The sequence below is a fragment of the Notechis scutatus genome, chromosome 6 (genome assembly GCF_049901735.1).
Source record: "Notechis scutatus isolate UNSWTSFEM ecotype Mainland chromosome 6, rNotScu1.2, whole genome shotgun sequence".
In the NCBI taxonomy this organism is placed as follows: domain Eukaryota; kingdom Metazoa; phylum Chordata; class Lepidosauria; order Squamata; family Elapidae; genus Notechis; species Notechis scutatus.
This window is the reverse complement of record NC_142014.1, coordinates 25572687-25591320: the sequence shown is the minus strand read 5'-3', so window position 1 is coordinate 25591320 and position 18634 is coordinate 25572687. Positions and strand designations below refer to the sequence as shown.

The 18634-nt window shown below is 46.8% G+C and overlaps 1 protein-coding gene across 4 annotated transcripts in view; it reads left to right on the top strand.

Annotated features, from left to right (window-relative positions):
• The first annotated feature begins 990 nt into the window (after positions 1-990).
• The window catches only part of NTF3 (neurotrophin 3), an 88577-nt gene continuing 70933 nt past the window's right edge, over positions 991-18634 (top strand). Inside the window, exon 1 of one of the 4 annotated variants that reach the window (XM_087967728.1) lies at positions 991-1076. Coding sequence is in view for 1 of the 4 variants with exons in the window: in XM_026679290.2 (XP_026535075.1) it covers positions 17380-17404 (25 nt within the window). In the remaining 3 variants the exon portion in view is untranslated. Of the gene's footprint in view, positions 1077-16060; positions 16224-16982; positions 17405-18634 lie in introns of those variants that run through there. The other 3 variants (XM_087967729.1, XM_026679290.2, XM_087967731.1) reach the window with 3 other exon arrangements.

Below are 18634 nucleotides of genomic sequence, written 5' to 3'. Positions count from 1 at the left end.
AGAAAAATCTCCCGCCTTTTTTTTTTTTTTGTAGCAGTCCTAAAAGACCAAAAAGTAAATATCTCAACAGAAGAAAAAACTGCCTTCCATTTCTGAGTTGCCTCCTTTAATTCCTGGAGGACTGAACTAATGTCTTCTCCAGCTGCTACTGTTTTCCTAACCCTTGAACACCGAGCAGGATGCTCTGTTTAGTGTCTGACCTCAGCAGACATCGGAGAAGCTGCAGGGAAATCACCAAATTCAGAACACCGAAGAAACAGAAGGAGAAAGAAGCAAGATAAAACTTTGGGTGGGTTTAGCACTATGCGCTATGTCCGATAGGGTTAGGATTTGACTTTTGTTGTTCAATTCTGAGGCCTCCTTGAATGGCTCCAGCTGAAAACAACCTTGGACAAGCAGGAAATGTCTAATTTAGGAGAAAGTGTAGAGACCTTAAAGGGACGCGGTGGCTCAGTGGCTAAGATTGTCGATCAGAAAGGTCGGCAGTTCGGCGTTTCGAATCCCTAGCGCCGCGTAATGGAGTGAGCTCCCGTTACTTGTCCCAGCTTCTGCCAAACTAGCAGTTTGAAAGCATGTAAAAAATGCAAGTAGAAAAAGATAGGGACCCCTTTGGTGGGAAGGTGACAGGTTCCGGACTCCTTCAGTGTTTAGCCACATGACCAGGGAGATGTTTTCGGACAGCGCTGGCTCTTCGGCTTTGTAATGGAGATGAGCACCGGCCCCTAGAGCCGGAAACAACTAGCACATATGTGCAAGGGGAACCTTGACCTTTACGGTAGAGACTTGTTTGCTGATACAGAATATTTATTTGCTTAGCCATTGATTAACCACTTACGAGAACTCCCAAGTCAAACAAAGTAAGATATAGGAAAAATAAACATTAACAGGAAAGTATCCGTCTATTATCCGAATCCCATAATTTCCAAACAGTGAGGACAATTAACCAGGAACAGCTTGGATCCAGAAGTTGTGGTTGCTCCATTACTGGAGGTTTTAAAGAAGAGACTGGACAGCTTGTCTGGAATGGTATAGGGTCTCCTACTTGTGCAGGGGGCTGGACTAGAAGACCTTCCAAGGTCCCTTCCAATTCTGTTACTCTGTTACTTAGTTAGTTATCCCAAATTAATGTAGTAACTATTAACTAATGCTAATATAGAACAATTTGGGCCATGAAGTTGAATCTCTTCTCAGGGGGAAACCCAAATTAATGCATATTTAATTAACCTTAATAATTAATTAGCCATCCTTTTCTTGGACATATCCAATAAAGACTCAATTTTTGAAGTGCTGTCATGTTTAGAAGTGTCTTCTATCCTTGAATCAGAGTCCTAAAGGTGCTTTTTTCCCAAGAGGCAACTGGACTTTCTGGTTTTTCTTTGAAGACGTTTTGCTTCTCATGCAAGAAGCTTCTTTAGTTCCAGAGCTGAAGAAGCTTCCTTGGATGAGAAGCAAAATGTCTTCAAATAAAACCAGAAAGTCCAGTTGCCTCTTGGGAAAAAAAGCACCTTTGGGACAACCATGACCTAGACGATGGAGAACCTTCATGGACGTTCCTCAGATCTGCTTTTCTTCTGCAATTTATGACTTGGGTTCCACATCTTGCATTCCGTGAGAAGGATACATCTTTACCTCCTTTAGATAACTTTACAAAACAGTTATCCTATCTCTTAGAACAATTAATCAGTGCAATGACTTACCTTCAGAAGTTGTGGCTGCTCCAACACGGTTTTTAACAAGAGATTGGTATCAGGCAGTGGTGGCTAACCTTTTTGGGCTCCTGTGCCAAAAATGGTGTGTGCAATGCAAGCACCCCTACCCTCCTGCGCATGTGCGCATGACCCCCCCCACCCCCTTACTTGAACTGTGCATGCATGCACCTCCCAGCTGATTTTGGGCCCGTTTTGTCACTTTCAGTATTTCCGGAAATACAGGAAGTGACGAAACGGGCCTGTTTTTCGGCCTCCCAAGGCTGCAGAGGCTTCCCTCGAGCCTCTGGGAGGCTGAAAAAGGCCTCAAATGGGCCGAAAATCAGCCGGGAGGCGGGTGCATGGGCAGCGCAGGTAAGTTTGCCTGGGGCTTGTGTGCCCGCACAAATGGCTCGTGTCACATGTGGCATGCGTGCCATAGGTTGGCCATCATGGGTATAAGGTTTTTTGCTGGAGCAATGGGTTGGACTAGAAGATCTCCGAGGACCCTTCCAACTCTGTTCTCTTGGGGTTCTGTAAATATGATTTTGCTTCCAAGTCCCATGATTATCTGTATTACCTTTCTTTCCACGTCTCCTAGTTTCTCGGAATCTGTCTTATAAGGTAGTCAAAACTGCATTTGAGATGAGATCTCACCAGTGCAAGATATGACAAAATTGTTCCTCTGATTTCAAAATTATATTTTTGCTGACTTTAGGCAGACTGATCTCTTGCTCCTTGGGCCTTCTTGTTCCCATTTTTTTTTTTTTGAAAGCTAGGGACATTTGCCACCCTGCAGTCATCTGGATTTCACCTCTTCTCCAGTATTTCTTAATGAGAAATGTCCCCAGCCAAACAATAACCAAACTCCATAAATATATCAGGATGTGATACATCTGCTCTGTCAGCAAGAAAAGTAGGAATTTGCTGGAAAGATGACCCTTGCCTTTAGTACCAACAGATGTCAGATAATTAAATTCTTCCATCATTGTGGCCTCATGCCTGTTTCTTTTTAGAAAGCATTATCAACCAATTCTCCTTGGTAAAAGGTCAGTAAACAACAGTATTGTTTTATTTCCCCCCTCATTTTAACTTAAATGCTCTCAGCAAGTTCATTCCTGTGGCCTTTTCCACAGATATTTTTTTTATTCTACAAAGCAGTCTGTTCTCCCTTTCTTCCTTTCGAAAAGTGAAATACTGTCTTAACAGAAAAATAGAGTTGGAAGGGTCCTTGGAGGACATCTAGTCCAACCCCCTGCTCACAGTGATGGGATTCAATTTTTTTTACTACCAGTTCTTTGGGCGTGGCTTGGTGGGTGTGGCTTGGTGGGTGTGGCTTGGTGGGTGTGGCTTGGTGAGCATGGCAGGGGAAGGATACTGTAAAATCCCCATTCCCTCTCCACCCCACTAACCTGCTTTCCAGCTCCTCAAAGGAAGGATGTATCCTTCCCCTGCCACATCCACCAAGCCACGCCCACCCACCAAGCCACGCCCACATCACCAGTAGTAAAATGTTTTGAATCCCACCACTGGTCGTAAGTGTGGAAAGACGGTCACAAGACACTTTTGGGAGAACTGTTTTAACTTCAAACAGCCACTAAACCGGTTGTAAGTCGAGGACTAGCTACAATAAAGAGATATTTTCAGGAGATACTTCCTGAAGTCCTCCGATATAGAAACGGCAAGGCCATAGGGAGATCTTGATGTTTTTGTTCCCCAGAAGAAAACTTTAAACCCTCTCCAGGTCTAGATTTATTTACCTGAAAGTTTTTGAATAACTCTGGTATGATATTAAAACTTCTGATAGAATAGAATAACAGAATTGGAAGGGACCTTGGAGGTCTTCTAGTCCAACCCCCTGCCTAGGCAAGAAACCCTACACCACTTCTGACAAATGGTTATCCAACATCTTCTTAAAAACTTCCAGTATTGGAGCATTCACAACTTTTGGAGGCAAGGTGCATGTTTTTACTTATACCTATTATCTTGTAAGCAACTGACAAAATATATATAATAAATAAATAAAATAAATAAAATAAACACTGGTTAATTGTTCTAAACAGAAAGATGTAGAGTTCTCAAGGCAAAAAAGAAAGAAAAAAAAGAAATAGAAATAGGCAATGGGAAATGTGTGTGCCTGTGTGTCTTTCTCTGTGTGTCTTTGTGTGCGCACGCACAGCGGTGAAACTATTGAATTAAGACCAGGAAGTCCATTTTCAGCTCTGAAACTTCTTGGATAACATGTGGCCAGTCCTTCTTGCTCCGCCCAACCTACATCCTAAGGTTGTGTTGTTTGTAATGGCAGACTATCAATTTAACACACCTATAAAGAAAGATCGGGAACTTAACCAATTAAAAAAAATAATCAAACATATTGCTATAACAAACAATTCTTTGAAGAACCTTCCAGGAATTAGACCTTATCTCTGCTCGTTCAGTTACATTTTCAGTGCTGTTGTGTTATCTTTTCTCAAGCGAGCTTGAGGGCACAGGCATGTCCAAGATCTGCAAATAAAAATGAGGCTCCAATAGTTTTTAGAGCGAGCCAATAAAGGTCATAAGGTTTTGCAAATTTGGAGGACAGCTTTAAAAGGCCTTGTTTTCTTGCGCGACGCTAAAACTAGAAACGGTGTTATTGTTTCCAGATGCCTCATTTAGAATAATTATTTTTATTTGCATGAAGTCGTACAATATTCTCTTCCAGAAACAAAGCAATTGTAAAAGTTTTTTTTTTTTTAATCAAATCAAATATTTGCTATTGTCTTTTGAAATGTCTGGTCTTCCATGAGCTTTTTTTGGCCCCCTCCAATCACATACATATGCATGCAATATTGTCTTTCAGCCTTCACTTATGAAAACATATTTGCATTTACAAATTTCCTAAGTAATTATTTGCATAAAAGAGTAGGATTCAGAGACAGCTTCACAGCAATGTTGTAAATAATATTCCTCATAGGAACAGTCCTGCTTTTTTTTTTCTAAAGTAATATTTGCTCAGTTATCATTGTGTTGAATTAGCCCAGGGCTCTTCAAACTTGGCAACTTTAAGACTTGTGGACCTCAACTCCCAGAATTCCCCAGCCAGATGAGGAATTCTGGGAGTTGAAGTCCACAAGTCTTAAGGTTGCCAAGTTTGGAGAGCCCTGATTTAGCCTAAACCGACATTTGCTTTTTAAAAAATTTTAAGCAGACATTCAACTATTAAATTCTTTCCAGCTGGTACACACTGCTTCACTTTGCTCCTGGGGGCAAGAAGATACTTCAAGGGTGGATGTGGATCAGTGGTGGGATTCAACCTTTTTTACTACCAGTTCTGTGGACATGGCTTGGTGGGTGTGGCTTGGTGGGCATGCCAGGGGAAGGATGTTGTAAAATCTCCATTCCCTCCTCACTCCTGGGGGAAGGATACTGCAAAACCCCCCATTCCCTCCCCACCCCACTAACCTGCTTTCCAGCTCCGTTCTCCTGTGCAGGGCAACCAAAGAAGACCCAGCCAATCAGCTGGGACTCAATGGGAGGCAGAGAAGAGATGGGGCTGGGGCCAGTCAGAGGTGGGATTTGCCAGTTGTCTGAACTACTCAAAATGTCCACTACTGGTTCTCCAGAACTGGTCAGAACCTGCTGAAGACCCACCTCTGATGTGGTTTGACCAAATTGGAGGTTTGGCAATTCAAGAGACTGATTGTGGCAATGGAACTATGACTTAGTAAGAATTCTCAGTCTGTACCAGAATCTGGAGACGAGCTCGAGTTCTTTGAGAATCAGGGTTTTGTAGTTCTTAATCAAAGGAGCAAAGCTGTTGGAGAAGTCATCCGCACTCCCACATTTTCGGTTCTGCATTAGGCAAACCCGTTGTTAAATTATGTGAATCTCACCTCTGTTTATAACCCTTTGGAAGGTGAGAGTTGTGAGGTTGTTGTTATTTTTTTTTTCTTTAATAATAGGCTATTTATTTTGTCCTGATAGCTTTATGATTTTATTTTTGGGATTTTGTGGTTTTGATTGAGTGGCACGTGTGAACCAAATGAGAGGGGAAAAAATGAACTAAGAAGTTAGGTACACGCACAGGGTGTGCTTGTGGGCTACCAAGGGACTAGAAACTTGCCTCAATTAAAATTAAAATCTTCCAGGTTGAGTTTAGGCAATTACCATCCAAAGAAATTATCTGCTTTGAAGTTCCCTGGAAAGAGCCATTAATTAATTTGCTCTAGAAAGGATCACAGCCGATTGCAATTTCAGACATTATGATTTCCTAAGATTTGGAATTGTTCCTGACACTTGAATATTATTTTTGTCACCATTTGAGAGTCACTCTTCAAAAGAAAGAAGGGTAAACCAGCCGAGATTTTCTTTACCTGCTCCAAAAGTACAGCAACTTCATAGCTACATTCAGTCAGCGTGGGGATTAACACAACAAATAGTGCAAAGCAGTTGGAGTTTCACCTCCTGCAGCTTCTGTTCATCCTTCTGCAGCTGACCTTCTTTTGCGTAATTTGAGCAGGGGGGGGGGGTCATAGAAAAGAGGAGGTCAATCTATTCTCCAAAGCACCAAAGAGCAGGACAAGATCTCACTGTTCTGACCCAAACCTGGTTCCAAGAGAGTAAATATAAGACAAAGGTACCAGCACAACCTTTTACTGTTTCATTTACGAATCCCGTTCCTTCACAGATAAAAGGCTGCTTCCAACTAATTAGCTCCTATAAGGAAGAGCCTTGCCAAGTTTTTGCAAGGCTGCCAAGAACAACAGATAAAGTTCCTAAACAATAAACCAAAGAGTCTCCAAACACCAACTCAGATATTTCTAACGTCCACCAGGCTCGAGTATCAAACGTCTTTGCCTTCTGCAAAGAACTGTGGTTTTTCAGCTGGCTTTTATCTCTTAAGGAAGAATCGCCCGTGCTGCTGCAGCTGCTCTTTCCTTCAAGCAGTCCTCTGCGCATGCGCGCTGGTCATGGGCCCCTCGGGGGCCTCTTCATCATTGCTGCCAGCCTCCACAATCTCCGAAGGCAGCATTCCACTCCCTGGTGGTCCTGGCCCCATCCTGGCCCCATCCCTGCATCACACGCAGGCCCCTCATCTGAGTCCTCGCTCTTTGAGACCTCAGCCATCTGCACCTGCTGCCGGCGACCCACAACACTCACTTGTCAGACAAGATAAAAGCAGGTCCAGAGCTCACTGTAGCAGCATTGCCAAAAAGGCTTTAAGAGTTGAGAACAATCAACCAATGGAACAGCTTTTCCTTGGAAGTTGTGGGAGCGTCATCCCCTGAGACTTTCAAGAAGAGATTGGACTGCCATCTGTCAGGAATGGTGTAGGGTCTCCTGCTTGGGCAGGGGGTTGGACTAGATGACCTACAAGGCCTCTTCAAACTCTGATTATCTGTTTATCTGTTACCTTATTTTGTGAAGCTTCTTCTCCAACAACATTGAATTGTTAACTAGGGCATACAAAACCTTTGCCAGACCAATTCTCGAATACAGCTCGTCCGCCTGGAACTCACACTGTATATCGGGCATTAACATGATTGAGCGGGTTCAGAGGTATTTCTCGAGAAAAGTTGTCCACTCCTCCACTCACAATAGAATTCCCTACGAAATTTTGGGCCTGGACAATCTGGAACTGCACCCCCTGCGGTCCGATCTAAGCATAGTTCACAAAATTGTCTGCTATAACATCTTGCCTGTCAACGACTTCTTCAACCTCAACAATACACAGGCAAACAACCGATACAAACTCAAGGGAAACGGCTCCAAACTCGATTGCAGAAAATACGACTTCAGCCACAGAGTGGTCAATGCCTGGAACGCCCTATCTGACTCCGTTGTCACAGCCTCGACCTCTCACAGAAGGTCCCTTCCAACTCTGATGATCCGTTATCTGTTATCTTCCCAGGTGCCATGGGGTGAGATGGGTAGAGGGCTAATCCTATCATGTCCTGAGGGCCGTGTCTTAATCCCATCCCCCTGGAGCTTGAGGGGGGGAGGGCAGAGAGCTGCAGAAAACTGATTTGCCTTTCAAAACACGTTTCTCCTTTTCTTATCCAAGGAAATATAATATTCTGCCTTTTTAATATTTCCTAGAATATTTCATTCTTCTAGGAGAGGGGTGGGTGCTCACTTTCTACACTACTGAGACAAAACAAATATTAGTCTAGTTGCAATGTTCAACCTTCAGACAACTTCAGACAACCTCCATCCTAAGGAACTAAGGAGAAATTTCCAGGCAGTGAGAACAATGGACCAGTGGGATGGCTTGCCTGCAGACGTTGTGGCTGCTTCATTTTTATTTTTCATTTCATTTTATTTATTTTGATTTGTCAATCGCTTACAAGATAACAGGTATAAGTATAAACATAGTTATGAATACATGAAATGAATACATATAAGAAAAAAAAAACAATAGGACAGGGACATGTTGTTGCACTTATGCAAGCCCCCAACAGACCTCTTAGGAAAGGGGTGAGGTCAATAGTAGACAGTCTAAGGTTAAAGTTTTTGGGGTTTGGGGAAGAAACCGCACAGTCAGGTAGAGTATTCCAGACATTGAGCACTCTGCTGCTGAAGTCGTATTTCCTGCAATCAAGTTTGGTGCGGTTAACCTTGAGTTTGTATCTATTGTGTGCTCTTGTGCTGTTATGGTTGAAGCTGAAGTATTTATTGACAGGTAGGACATTGCAATGTATGGTTTTATATACCATACTTAGATCAGACTGAAGATGGTGTAATTCAAGGTTTTCTAGGTCTATAATTTCGAGTCTGGTGGCATAAGGTATTCTGCAACGAGTAGAGGAGTGGAGAACTCTTCTTGTGAAATATTTCTGGACTTTCTCAACTGTGCTAATATCAGATGCCTAATGTGGGTTCCAGACTGATGAGCTGTATTCGAGTATTGGTCTAGCAAATGTTGCGTATGCTCTGGTTAGTAGTGTGATATTACCAGAGAAAAAGCTACGTAGGATTAGGTTAACAACTCTTAATGCCTTTTTGGCTATGTAGTTACAGTGGGCTCTAGCACTTAGGTCATTTGAGGTGAGCACTCCAAGGTCCTTTACAGAGCTTGGGTCATCAACAAGGTCTTGACTATTCAGCTATTCATCGCTGAAAGTTTTTAAGAAGAGAGAACAGAACAGAACCACTCAGTTGTAACCCATCTTGGAGGTCTTCTAATCCAAACCCAACAGCTCAAGCATAGATAGTCATTGTCCGGAAAGGTATAGAGTCTCCTGCTTGAGAAGGGGTTGGACTAGAAGACCTCCAAAGTCCCTCCTGACTCTTATTCTTTATCCCGCACAGGTCTGTGCTGCAGAAACGTGTTCAGTGCAATGCAAACCACATTCACAATGTGCCAACTTTTCCATCTCAGTGTAGTTTTTCAACCACGGAGTGGTGCTGTTGTGAAAGCCAACCCTTTGCTTTAGAAGTACCCCAATTCCTTTTGCCAGCAACCATTGGCAACGGCCCAGCTTAAGAAACTTTTATTCTGACCTGTCAATCTTTGTCTCTTGTCTGTTGCATGATCCACCGGCCGGGTGCCACATCATGTTCTTCTCTGACGGGGGCCTTCCCAAATTAATTTGAACACAGAGTTTTGTACCCTTATCCATCCCCTCTAGTACCCCAAACATTATCCAGGTCTCAGTTCCTCGGATGCCCCAGGCGGCATCTAGTTTAATTTCAATTAGCCCTTCATCAAGGCAGATGCTATTTTTAATGCCCTCAAAGTCTCTGTGCTTCCAAAGGTGCTTTTTTTTAAAAAAGAGGCAGCTGGACTTCCTTGTTTTTTCCTTTTGAAGACGTTGCACTTCTCATCCAAGAAGCTTCTTCAGCTCTGACAGGATGGGGACAGCTGGTCATTTGCATCCCTTTTAGAGAGTCGTTGAGGCTGCTTGGAGGTTTATCTGTGTCCTCAGGGTCCCCTGAGTGGTGCAAATGAGTGTGGAGAGCCTTCTTGGAACTGTTGAAAGGAACTGTATTGAAGACTGGAGGTAGAGGATGTCGTATCCTTTATTTTATTTATTTATTTATTTATTTATTTTTGTCAAGCGATTATAAGATATAAGTATAAACATAGTTATGAATAGATGAAATGGATACATGTAAGAAAAATAAAAGAAACAATAGGACAGGGACGGTAGGCACGTTGGTGCGCTTATGCAGGCCCCCTACAGACCTCTTAGGAAAGGGGTGAGGTCAATAGTAGACAGTCTAAGGTTAAAGTTTTGGGGGTTTGGGGAAGAAACCATGGAGTCAGGTAGAGTATTCCAGACATTGACCATTCTGTTGCTGAAGTCGTATTTCCTGCAATCAAGTTTGGTGTGGTTTACCTTGAGTTTGTATCTATTGTATGCTCTTGTGCTGTTGTGGTTGAAGCTGAAGTATTCATTGACAGGTAGGACATTGCAATGTATGATTTTATATACTATACTTAGATCGGACTGAAGGTGGCGTAGTTCTAGGTTGTCTAGGTCTAGAATTTCAAGTGTGGGAAGGCATAAGGTATCCTTCCCCCTCTGTGCAGAGAGGGCTGTCCAGTTTTGACCTAGATGGCCACTTTGACCCCTCTTTCGAACCAGCAGTCCTCTCTGTCCAAAGTGTGGACTTTGCTGTCTCCAGGTGGCCTCAACGACCCTGTAAAAGGATGTAAATGACCAGCTGTCTGCAAGGAGTATAAATCCTTCCCATTTTCTTCAGCCAGAGCTGAAGAAGCTTCTTGGATGAGAAGCGAAACGTCTTCGAAAGAAAAAAAAATCAGAAAATCCAGGTGCCTCTTGAAATAAGCTCCTTTGAGACAAACCGTGACCTGGAGGACTGAGAATCTCCATAGATATCTCCAACCTTCCTTTTTCAAGGCCCCCCCCCCCCACTCTAAAGCAGCTTTAATTCACAAGTTGACATTAAAATGAAACGTGATTAAAGCTGCAATGGAAGCTATTTGTTTATAAAGAAAGAAAGGCCAAGCTTTCCCCCACGGACCTGATTTGGAATCTCTCCCTGGGCAAGCCTGGGGAGCCCCCTCCCCGAAAAGGGGTGTGTGAATCCCTGCTGAGGGCAGGCGGGAAGGGCAGCCTTTGAACTCGGAAGCAACTCCCCTTCTCCGAGAGCCCCTCTAGGAGATGCCTCTCTTGGGATTGGCTGCCCTCCTTCCTTCACAGCCACTCCTGGTAGCGCAAGTCTTGCCAGCGCCTGGTCCTTTACATCAGAACGGGGTGGAAGGGTGCAAAGCAGGGTTTTTAAATCGGGACAATTTAGAACAGGGGTGTCAAACTCGATTTCATTGAGGGCCACATCAGGGTTGTGTTTGACCTCGGAGGGATGGGGGATGGGTGTGTCCATGGTGGGTGGGTGTCTATGGTAGGTGTGGCCAGCTCGGGGGCACCTATGGTGACCAAGTGCTACCCTCCCTCCCTCCCTCTCATTATTATCTCCTTCCTTCCTTTTCTTCTTTTTCCTTCCCTCCTTCCCTTCTTTCTTTCCTTCAGTTCACTAAGTGAACTGTTGTAAATCGAGGACTGCCTGTAAATAATTTAGTTCTGTTGTTCTGGACTGTGCTGTGCTGTATTCTGTTGGATGGATTCCACGTGATCATAGAAAGAATAACAGAACAGAATAATATAGCTGGAAGGGTCCCTGGAGATCTTCCCCCACCCCAGCAGAAGACTTTATGCCCCCACCAGAATAAACTTCCCTTCCTTATTCAAGGCATTTGTTTAGTGTGTTCAGAAATCCTTCGAAATAAAATTGGCTCGATTAAATAATTAGTTTGAAACATGTATTGTGCGGGTGAAGGGGGAGAGTGTAAAAGTTGGCTTGAAACTCAACAGTAAGAAAACTAAGATCAGGGCATCCGGCCCTCTCAATTCCTGGCAAATAGATGGGGAAGAAATGGAGGCAGTGACAGATTTGATTTTCCTGGGCTCCAAGATCACCGCAGACGGGGACTGCAAGAAATTAAAAGACGCTTGCTCCTTGGGGAGGAAAGCTATGGCAAATCTAGACAGCATACTCAAAAGCAGATACATCATCACCCTGCCAACAAAAATGCATATAATCCAAGCTATGGTTTTCCAAGTTGCAATGTATGGCTGTGAAAGTTGGATCATAAGAAAGGTTGAGCGCCAAAGAATGGAAGGCTTTGAACTCTGGTGCTGGAGAAGACTCCCGCGAGTCCCTTGGACTGCAAGGAGATCCAACCGGTCAGTCCTAGAGGAGATCAGCCCTGACTGCTCTTTAGAAGGCCAGATCCTGAAGATGAAACTCAAATACTTTGGCCACCTCATGAGAAGGAAGGACTCCCTGGAGAAGAGCCTAATGCTGGGAACGATTGAGGGACAAAGAAGAAGAAGGGGACGGCAGAGAAGGAGGTGGCTGGATGGAGTCCCTGAAGCAGTCGGTGTGAGCTTAAATGGACTCCAGAAGATGGTGGAGGACAGGAAGGCCCAGAGGAACGTTGCCCATGGGGTCGCGATGGGTCGGACATGACTTAGCAACTAACAACAACAACAACCTTCATTTAGTAAATTTATTGATCGCCCATCTTACCCCAGGGGTAACCCCGGCTGGTTTACAACATTAGAAAGACAACCTTTTACAAAACCTATGCACACCATGAACTAAATAACATAAAAAGATAACCGCTCAACCCCTAACTAAAAGATGAGGAGAAGGAATGTTTGCAGAGGTGGGGCTGCACATTAGAAATCCAAAGCCCAAAAACATAGAATCATAAGGCATAGAACATGGAATCAGAGAGCTAGAAGGGACCTCCAAGGTCATCTAGACCAACTAGTTCAAGGCAGGAGACTTTTATATCATCCGAGTCAAACTAGTTGTCCAGTCCAATTTTGGAAAACCTCCAGTGAAGGAGTACCCCACAAATTCCGGCAGGCAAACTACTCCATTGAGAATCCTAGAGTGAAGGAAGGAAGGAAGGAATTCTTTATTGGCCAAGTGGAATTAGACACACAAGGAATTTGTCCTGGTGCATAGGCTCTCGGTATACATAAAAAGAAAAGATGCATTTGTCAAGAATCATAAGGTACAACACTTAATATAGTCATAGGATACAAATAAGCAATCAAATCATACTAGCAAACAGTCAATATAAATCGTAAGGATACAAGCAACAAAGTTACAGTCATACCGTCACAAGTGGGAGGGGATGGGTGATAAGGAGTGATGAGAAGATTAATAGTAATAGTAGTGCAGACTTTGTAAATAGTTGGACAGTGTTGAGGGAATTATTTGTTTAGCAGAGTGATGGCTTTCAGGAAAAAACTGTCCTTGTGTCTAGTTGTTCTGTGTGCAGTGCTCTATAGCAGCGTTTTGAGGGAAGGAGTTGAAACTGTTTATGTCCAAGATGTGAGGGATCTGTAAATATTTTCACAGCCCTCTTTTTGACTCAGGGTGCAGTATGCAGGTCCTCGATGGAAGGCAGGTGGGTAGCCATTGTTTTTTCTGCAGTCCTAATTACTCTCTGGAGTCTGTGTCTGTCCTGTTGGGTTGCAGAGCCAAACCAGACTGTTATAGAGGTGCAAATGACAGACTCAATCATTCCTCTGTAGAACTGGATCAGCAGCTCCTTGGGCAGTTTGAGCTTTCTGCGTTGGAGCAGAAAGAACATTCTTTGTTGTGCTTTTTTGATGACGTTTTTGATATTAGGTGTCCATTTTAGGTCTTGAGATATGATAGAACCTATTTTTGGGCTGTAAGGAGGAATATTCCTAATTCATAGCTAAGATTCTAGCAGGGGAGCGAGGTATATACAAATGGCTGGGAGAATTCTAATTTTTGGACCCAGCAAACCATTAATATAGGAAGTGTATTTGGTAGGAAGATGGGGTAGACTCTGGAGAAGACGTAAAATGAAGAATACCTCTGAAAGATTTCTTGCTCGCTTGAAATGAAAACGTGAATCGTGTCTGCTCTGAGAAATGACTCTAAGGGGCATATAATATATCCCCCTTGAATAATCAGAAATGTGACAAACAACAAAGGGTAATCCTCATTTTTCACAGTTTAATGGCAAAGTAACTGTTAAAAAAGTTCAGCTTAAATTAATGGCAATTGTCTATATGTGTCAGCAGTCAAGTCTTTTAATATTTGTGGTGACCCTTATCTTATAAGGGAGCCGGAGTTTGGGTGAAAGGGAAGGTCCTGGATTAAGAGAGAGGAGATCTGGGTTCTAATCAATTAATCAATCGGAATGGATCTGGAAGGGACTTTGGAGGTCTTCTAATCCACCCCCCTACTCAAGCAAGAGATCCTACACCATTTCAGACAAGAGGCAGTCCAATCTCTTCTTAAAAACCTTCTGTCATGCCCTTGTTGGAGTCTGATTCTGTGGGGGAGATTGAGCAGCTGACAGGGAGTGGGAGTGTGGCTCCGGGTGGCTGTGGAAGAAATGGGGGAAGGGCACAGTTTGGCTGGGCATTCAGAGGAAGACCCAGGCCCACCCACTCTTCATCCTAGGGCATGCAGGGAGGAACGGAGAAGGGAGCAACCTGGCTTATGGGAGAGAAAAGGGCCCTGATGCCTTTCATTAGTTGCAGCTGGGAGAACAGGATATAAGTGGGGCGTTTGCACACAGCACCTTGCTGGAAGCAAAGTGTGCATTATCTTTGTCTGGGTGTGCTTCATTATGTTTTGGAAGTCTGCATTTTATTATCCTGGCCTGTGGTGTTAATTACTTCAGTGTAGTTTGTGATGTTTTTTTTTAATTTCTACTTTATCTGTATTTTGGGTTTGGACTGCATTTTTCCCCTTTGTAGACTGTTTTTGGAAGAGTTTGATCTCCAGCTGAGGATAACTGGACATTGGAGGCCAAGTTGGAGGTATTAAAAGGAATTAATCTACTTTTGTGACTTGGTTATTTTTGTGCCACACCCCAGGTCATCACATCTCCAGTGATGGGGCACCCACAACTTCTAGTGGCAAACTGTTCTGCTGGTTAATTGACCTCATTGTTACTACATCACTTTTTTGTTTATTAATAAATATGTTTTTTTATTGATAAATAAATAATAATTCACTTTCCTCCAGCGCTGTTGTAAACTTTGAATGGTCGCTAAATGGACTATGGTAAAGACTATCTATTTAAAAAAAAAGGGCCAGGCCAAACGAGGAGAACGCTACAGCTGAGGGGTTCATCAGTAGTAGACTGACACCTTAAAAAGGACCCACACAGGTTGACTTGGGTTGCTCCTCCTCATATCGGTTTAAGAACTGAGTGGCTACTCACGAAATAGGATTTTGGGGTGACATTTCTCTGTGGACCACCAAAATTTTCTCATGGACCACCAGTGTCCCTGGCCCACTGGTTGGTGACCATTGTCTTAGAAGATGCAATATGGCTCTATTTGCCTCCCACTCCGCACCCCCTTCTTCCCACCGGACCTGAAGCCGCCTCCCTGCAGGGATGCCCCGGGGCGACCCCGGGCCATTGATCTCACCCGGAGGGGCAGAGAGCCCAGCCTCCAGCAGAAGGCAAGAAAAGACGCGAGACCACGCGGTGAGCCAGAGGAGCGTGGATGGTCCCGGAGGAGACAGCGGGAGCCGAGCGGGAGAATTAGAGGGGCAGGAAACCCCTCGCGTTTTCTGGGTGAGCAAACGCGGGGGGGAAGAGGGCTACTCGGTCGGGCCGGGTCACCCCAGAGGTCGAACTTTTTCTCTGCTGAGAATCCGTCGTTGGCCCGCGAGGGCTATCCATCCATCCATCGATCGTTGAGGCCAAAAAGAGAGCGATCCAATGCAAGACGCGTCCGGTGCTCCGTTGGCAACCATGGTTGGGCCACCCCGCCAGGTTTTTTCACGCGTGTCCGGGAAACTGCCGCTCCTTGGAAGCGTCGCGGGCTCGCTGAAGAGCATCTAGACCGCGGCAAAGGCGCAGAGCGAGGCTGGCTTCGAAGGAGCGAGCCATCCTTTCTCCATCGGAGCCACCGGGACGGTCTTCTTGCCCCGGGAGTGGGGTGGGGGTAGCAGCCTTTGTCCGGTCCCCAGTCCCGCGGTTGGCGCAGCCCCCAGCCCCCCACCTACGGCCACCCGGCGCAGCCAGTAAAGGGTTAACGCTGCGCGCTTTGGCCCGCGCTGGTGCCTTATAGCCGCGCAGCTCCTGCCCGAGGCGCAGAGGCTCTTCTCTCGCCGGGCGCGGGGCTTCCCTCCGCCCCTTCCTCCTCTTTCATGCCGCCCTCCCACCCCCGGCGAGGCTCCCCACGGATGCCAGGCTCGCTTCTCCCGCGGTAAGGCACCCCAACCCCCAAACCGGTCGGCCCGCGAGGCGATCCCGAGCAGGGGAGGGAGGGGATCGAGGGGAGGGGAGGGAGGCGCCCGGCCCCTCCGGCCCCCTCCTCAACCTGGCGCCGGGGGGCGGGGGCGCGCTTCGTCCCGCTCGGCTTCCGAGGGAGCCGCGAGTCGGTGAGCGGCAGAAGCTCCCCGGCCCTTTCGGCCCCGGGCAAGAGAAGGGGGCTTCGCCCGGCCCCCGGAGAGACACAGGCGGGCGCGGGGAGAGGGGGACAGCGCGCTCCAGGCTTCTCGGGACTCCAGGTAACTCCGTTGAAGCTCCGCCGCCTCCTCCTCCTCCTCCCTCCGTCCCCTGCCCAGCTGGGGTCGCCTCCCCCGAGAGACACAGGCGGGAAACCCATCTCCGTTTGGATCGCTCGCTCCCTTCCATCCCGGCTTGGCCGGAGACAGTCGGGCGAAGTTTGCCAAGGCGGGAAGAGGACCGTGAGGGCTTCATCCAAGGCGAGGAGGGACTTCCCTCCCCGGGAGCCTTGCAAAGCCAGCTCGGGAGGAAGGATGGTGAGCCCACCGCGCTTCTCCCTTTCTCTCTCTCTCTCCAGAGCCATTGGGCTGGACTCGCATCCCCGGGTGCCTTGGGGGCTGCTGACTCGGATCCCGCGCGGCGCGGCGTGGCCCAAGGACGGGCGCTTGGCCGGGGTTTGCAGGGGCTGGGGGCTTGCGGGGTCTGTGGTACGTGGAAATGAGCGCAGGGCGGGGAGGGGAGCAAGGCAGGTCCAGGAAATGACTGCAAAAGGGGTGCGGGTGGGTGGGAGGCCGTGGCCACCCTAAACTCCCCGGGGAAGCCCGGGCCGGCCGGGCGCGTTGCAAAGTTTAGCCTGGAGTCGCTTGCGCGGGGCGCCCGCCCTCGAAGGGGGAAAAAATGGAGGAGAGAATCTACAGTCAAAAAAACACCCGCTGGAAGAGTTTAAAAAAAAAAAAAAAAAAGGTCCGGAAAAAGGTCCCGCTTTTGATAGTTGAAGGGAGTTTTTTCTAGGATCTCGGAGGCTGTCGCGGAGTTGCGCCTTTTGGAAGAGCCAAGGAAGCGCGCAAGAGCAAACCTACTTTGCGCGCGGGAGTTTAAGCGGCGCCGCCCTCCTCCTCCTCCTCCTCCTCCTCTCCTCCTCCTCTTTCTTCCCCTTCCATCTTCCCTTTCTAGGTGGAGCTTTGGGCCAGGGAAGGCGGCCCTTTCACCCCCTCCAATCCCTTCCTCCTCCCTTTCCACCTGAAACCACAGTCGCCAACGCGATCCGACTCGGGAGAAGTTGTCTGTCCTGGATCTGCAAGCCCTAAGGGCGCAAGCGGGGAAGGTGGGTGGGTGGGGGAGCCGAAAGGTGACTGTGAATGGAAAACGGTCCCCATCGAAGGCTGTTTGGGAGCACCGCCGTGCTTGGAAGGTTATGGCCGAGCGTCGGAGGTGGAAATGAGAAAGGCGGCGGAGGCTCGGGGTAAGTTTTTTTTCCCCCGCCTTTGACGCTTGAATCCTTCGAAGAAAAGCGCTCCGGGCTGAGCTCGGCGCAGTGGAGTTGGGGTGTGTGTGTGAGGGCCTCACCTGCGCAACCCTTGCAGGGGTGGGGGAGATAAGCAAGAGGGGGTGGATGGGAAGGGAGACCTTCCCTCCCACCTCCCGGGTTTTTTCTCTCTCTCTCTATCCCGGGGCAGCCTTTTTTTTGCATCTCAATTTTTGCTGGGAAACCGAGAAAGTGTCACATTGCTGGAAGCGATTGTGCGGATTCCCCCAGATGCTGGGGAGGGGTGGGAGGCCTTATTTATTTGCCCCCCTCCCTCCCCGAGAGCTCAAAAACTCCACGGAACATTCCCCGCCGGCGGTAACTTCGGGATTCGAAGGAGCCCTGGCTCAAAATCTAGATAGAAGGCGCAGTTTCAAAGCCGAGCCGACGGAGAAAAGGCGCTCCACGTGCAAAACAGGTGGTGCCTTCCTCCCAGTCCATTAAGTCGGAAGGGGGAGGGGAGAATCTCTTTTGTTCCTGAAGGGTGCAGTGGAAATGCTTTTAAAAATGTCAAGTTTGAACAAGGTTGGCTCGCGTTTCTTAGAGAGGAATCTAGCCTAGGAATCTGCAGGCTAGGCTGCAGTCCCTGGTAGGAAGAACCCTTAGACTCATATACCGCTTTATAGTGTTTTACAGCCCTCTCTCTAAGGGGCTTACAGAGTCAGCCTATTGCCCCCAACAATTTGGGTCCTCCTTTTACCCACCTCGGAAGGATGGAAGGCTGAGTCAACCTTGAGCCTGGTGGGATTTCTAGGCAGCTGGCTGCAGAAGTAGCTTGCAGTACTCTAACCACTGCACCACAGAGACTCCTTAATTAGGAGGAATAAAGTACTTGGTAGCTGGTATTTTCATACAAACGCCCGCCCGCGTCAAGCGATTTCTCTGCCTTCTCAGCTTGACTTCGGAATCACACTGACATTTTGGGCTCGAGGATTAAGACAACAGCCCCCATGTTTAACGGAGGGGTTTGGTGTGTGTGTGTGTAGATTTTCTCTTGGGATGATGGACTCTCCCCTTGGAGCTCTGGTGGGGCAGAAGGAAGGGAGGGAAGTGCAAAAGGGTTCAGGTGCAAACCCTTCCAGACAGTAGTAGGATTAAAAAATTATATTTTACTATTGGTTCTGTGGGTGTGGCTTTGTGGGTGTGGCTAGGCTTTGTGGGCATGGC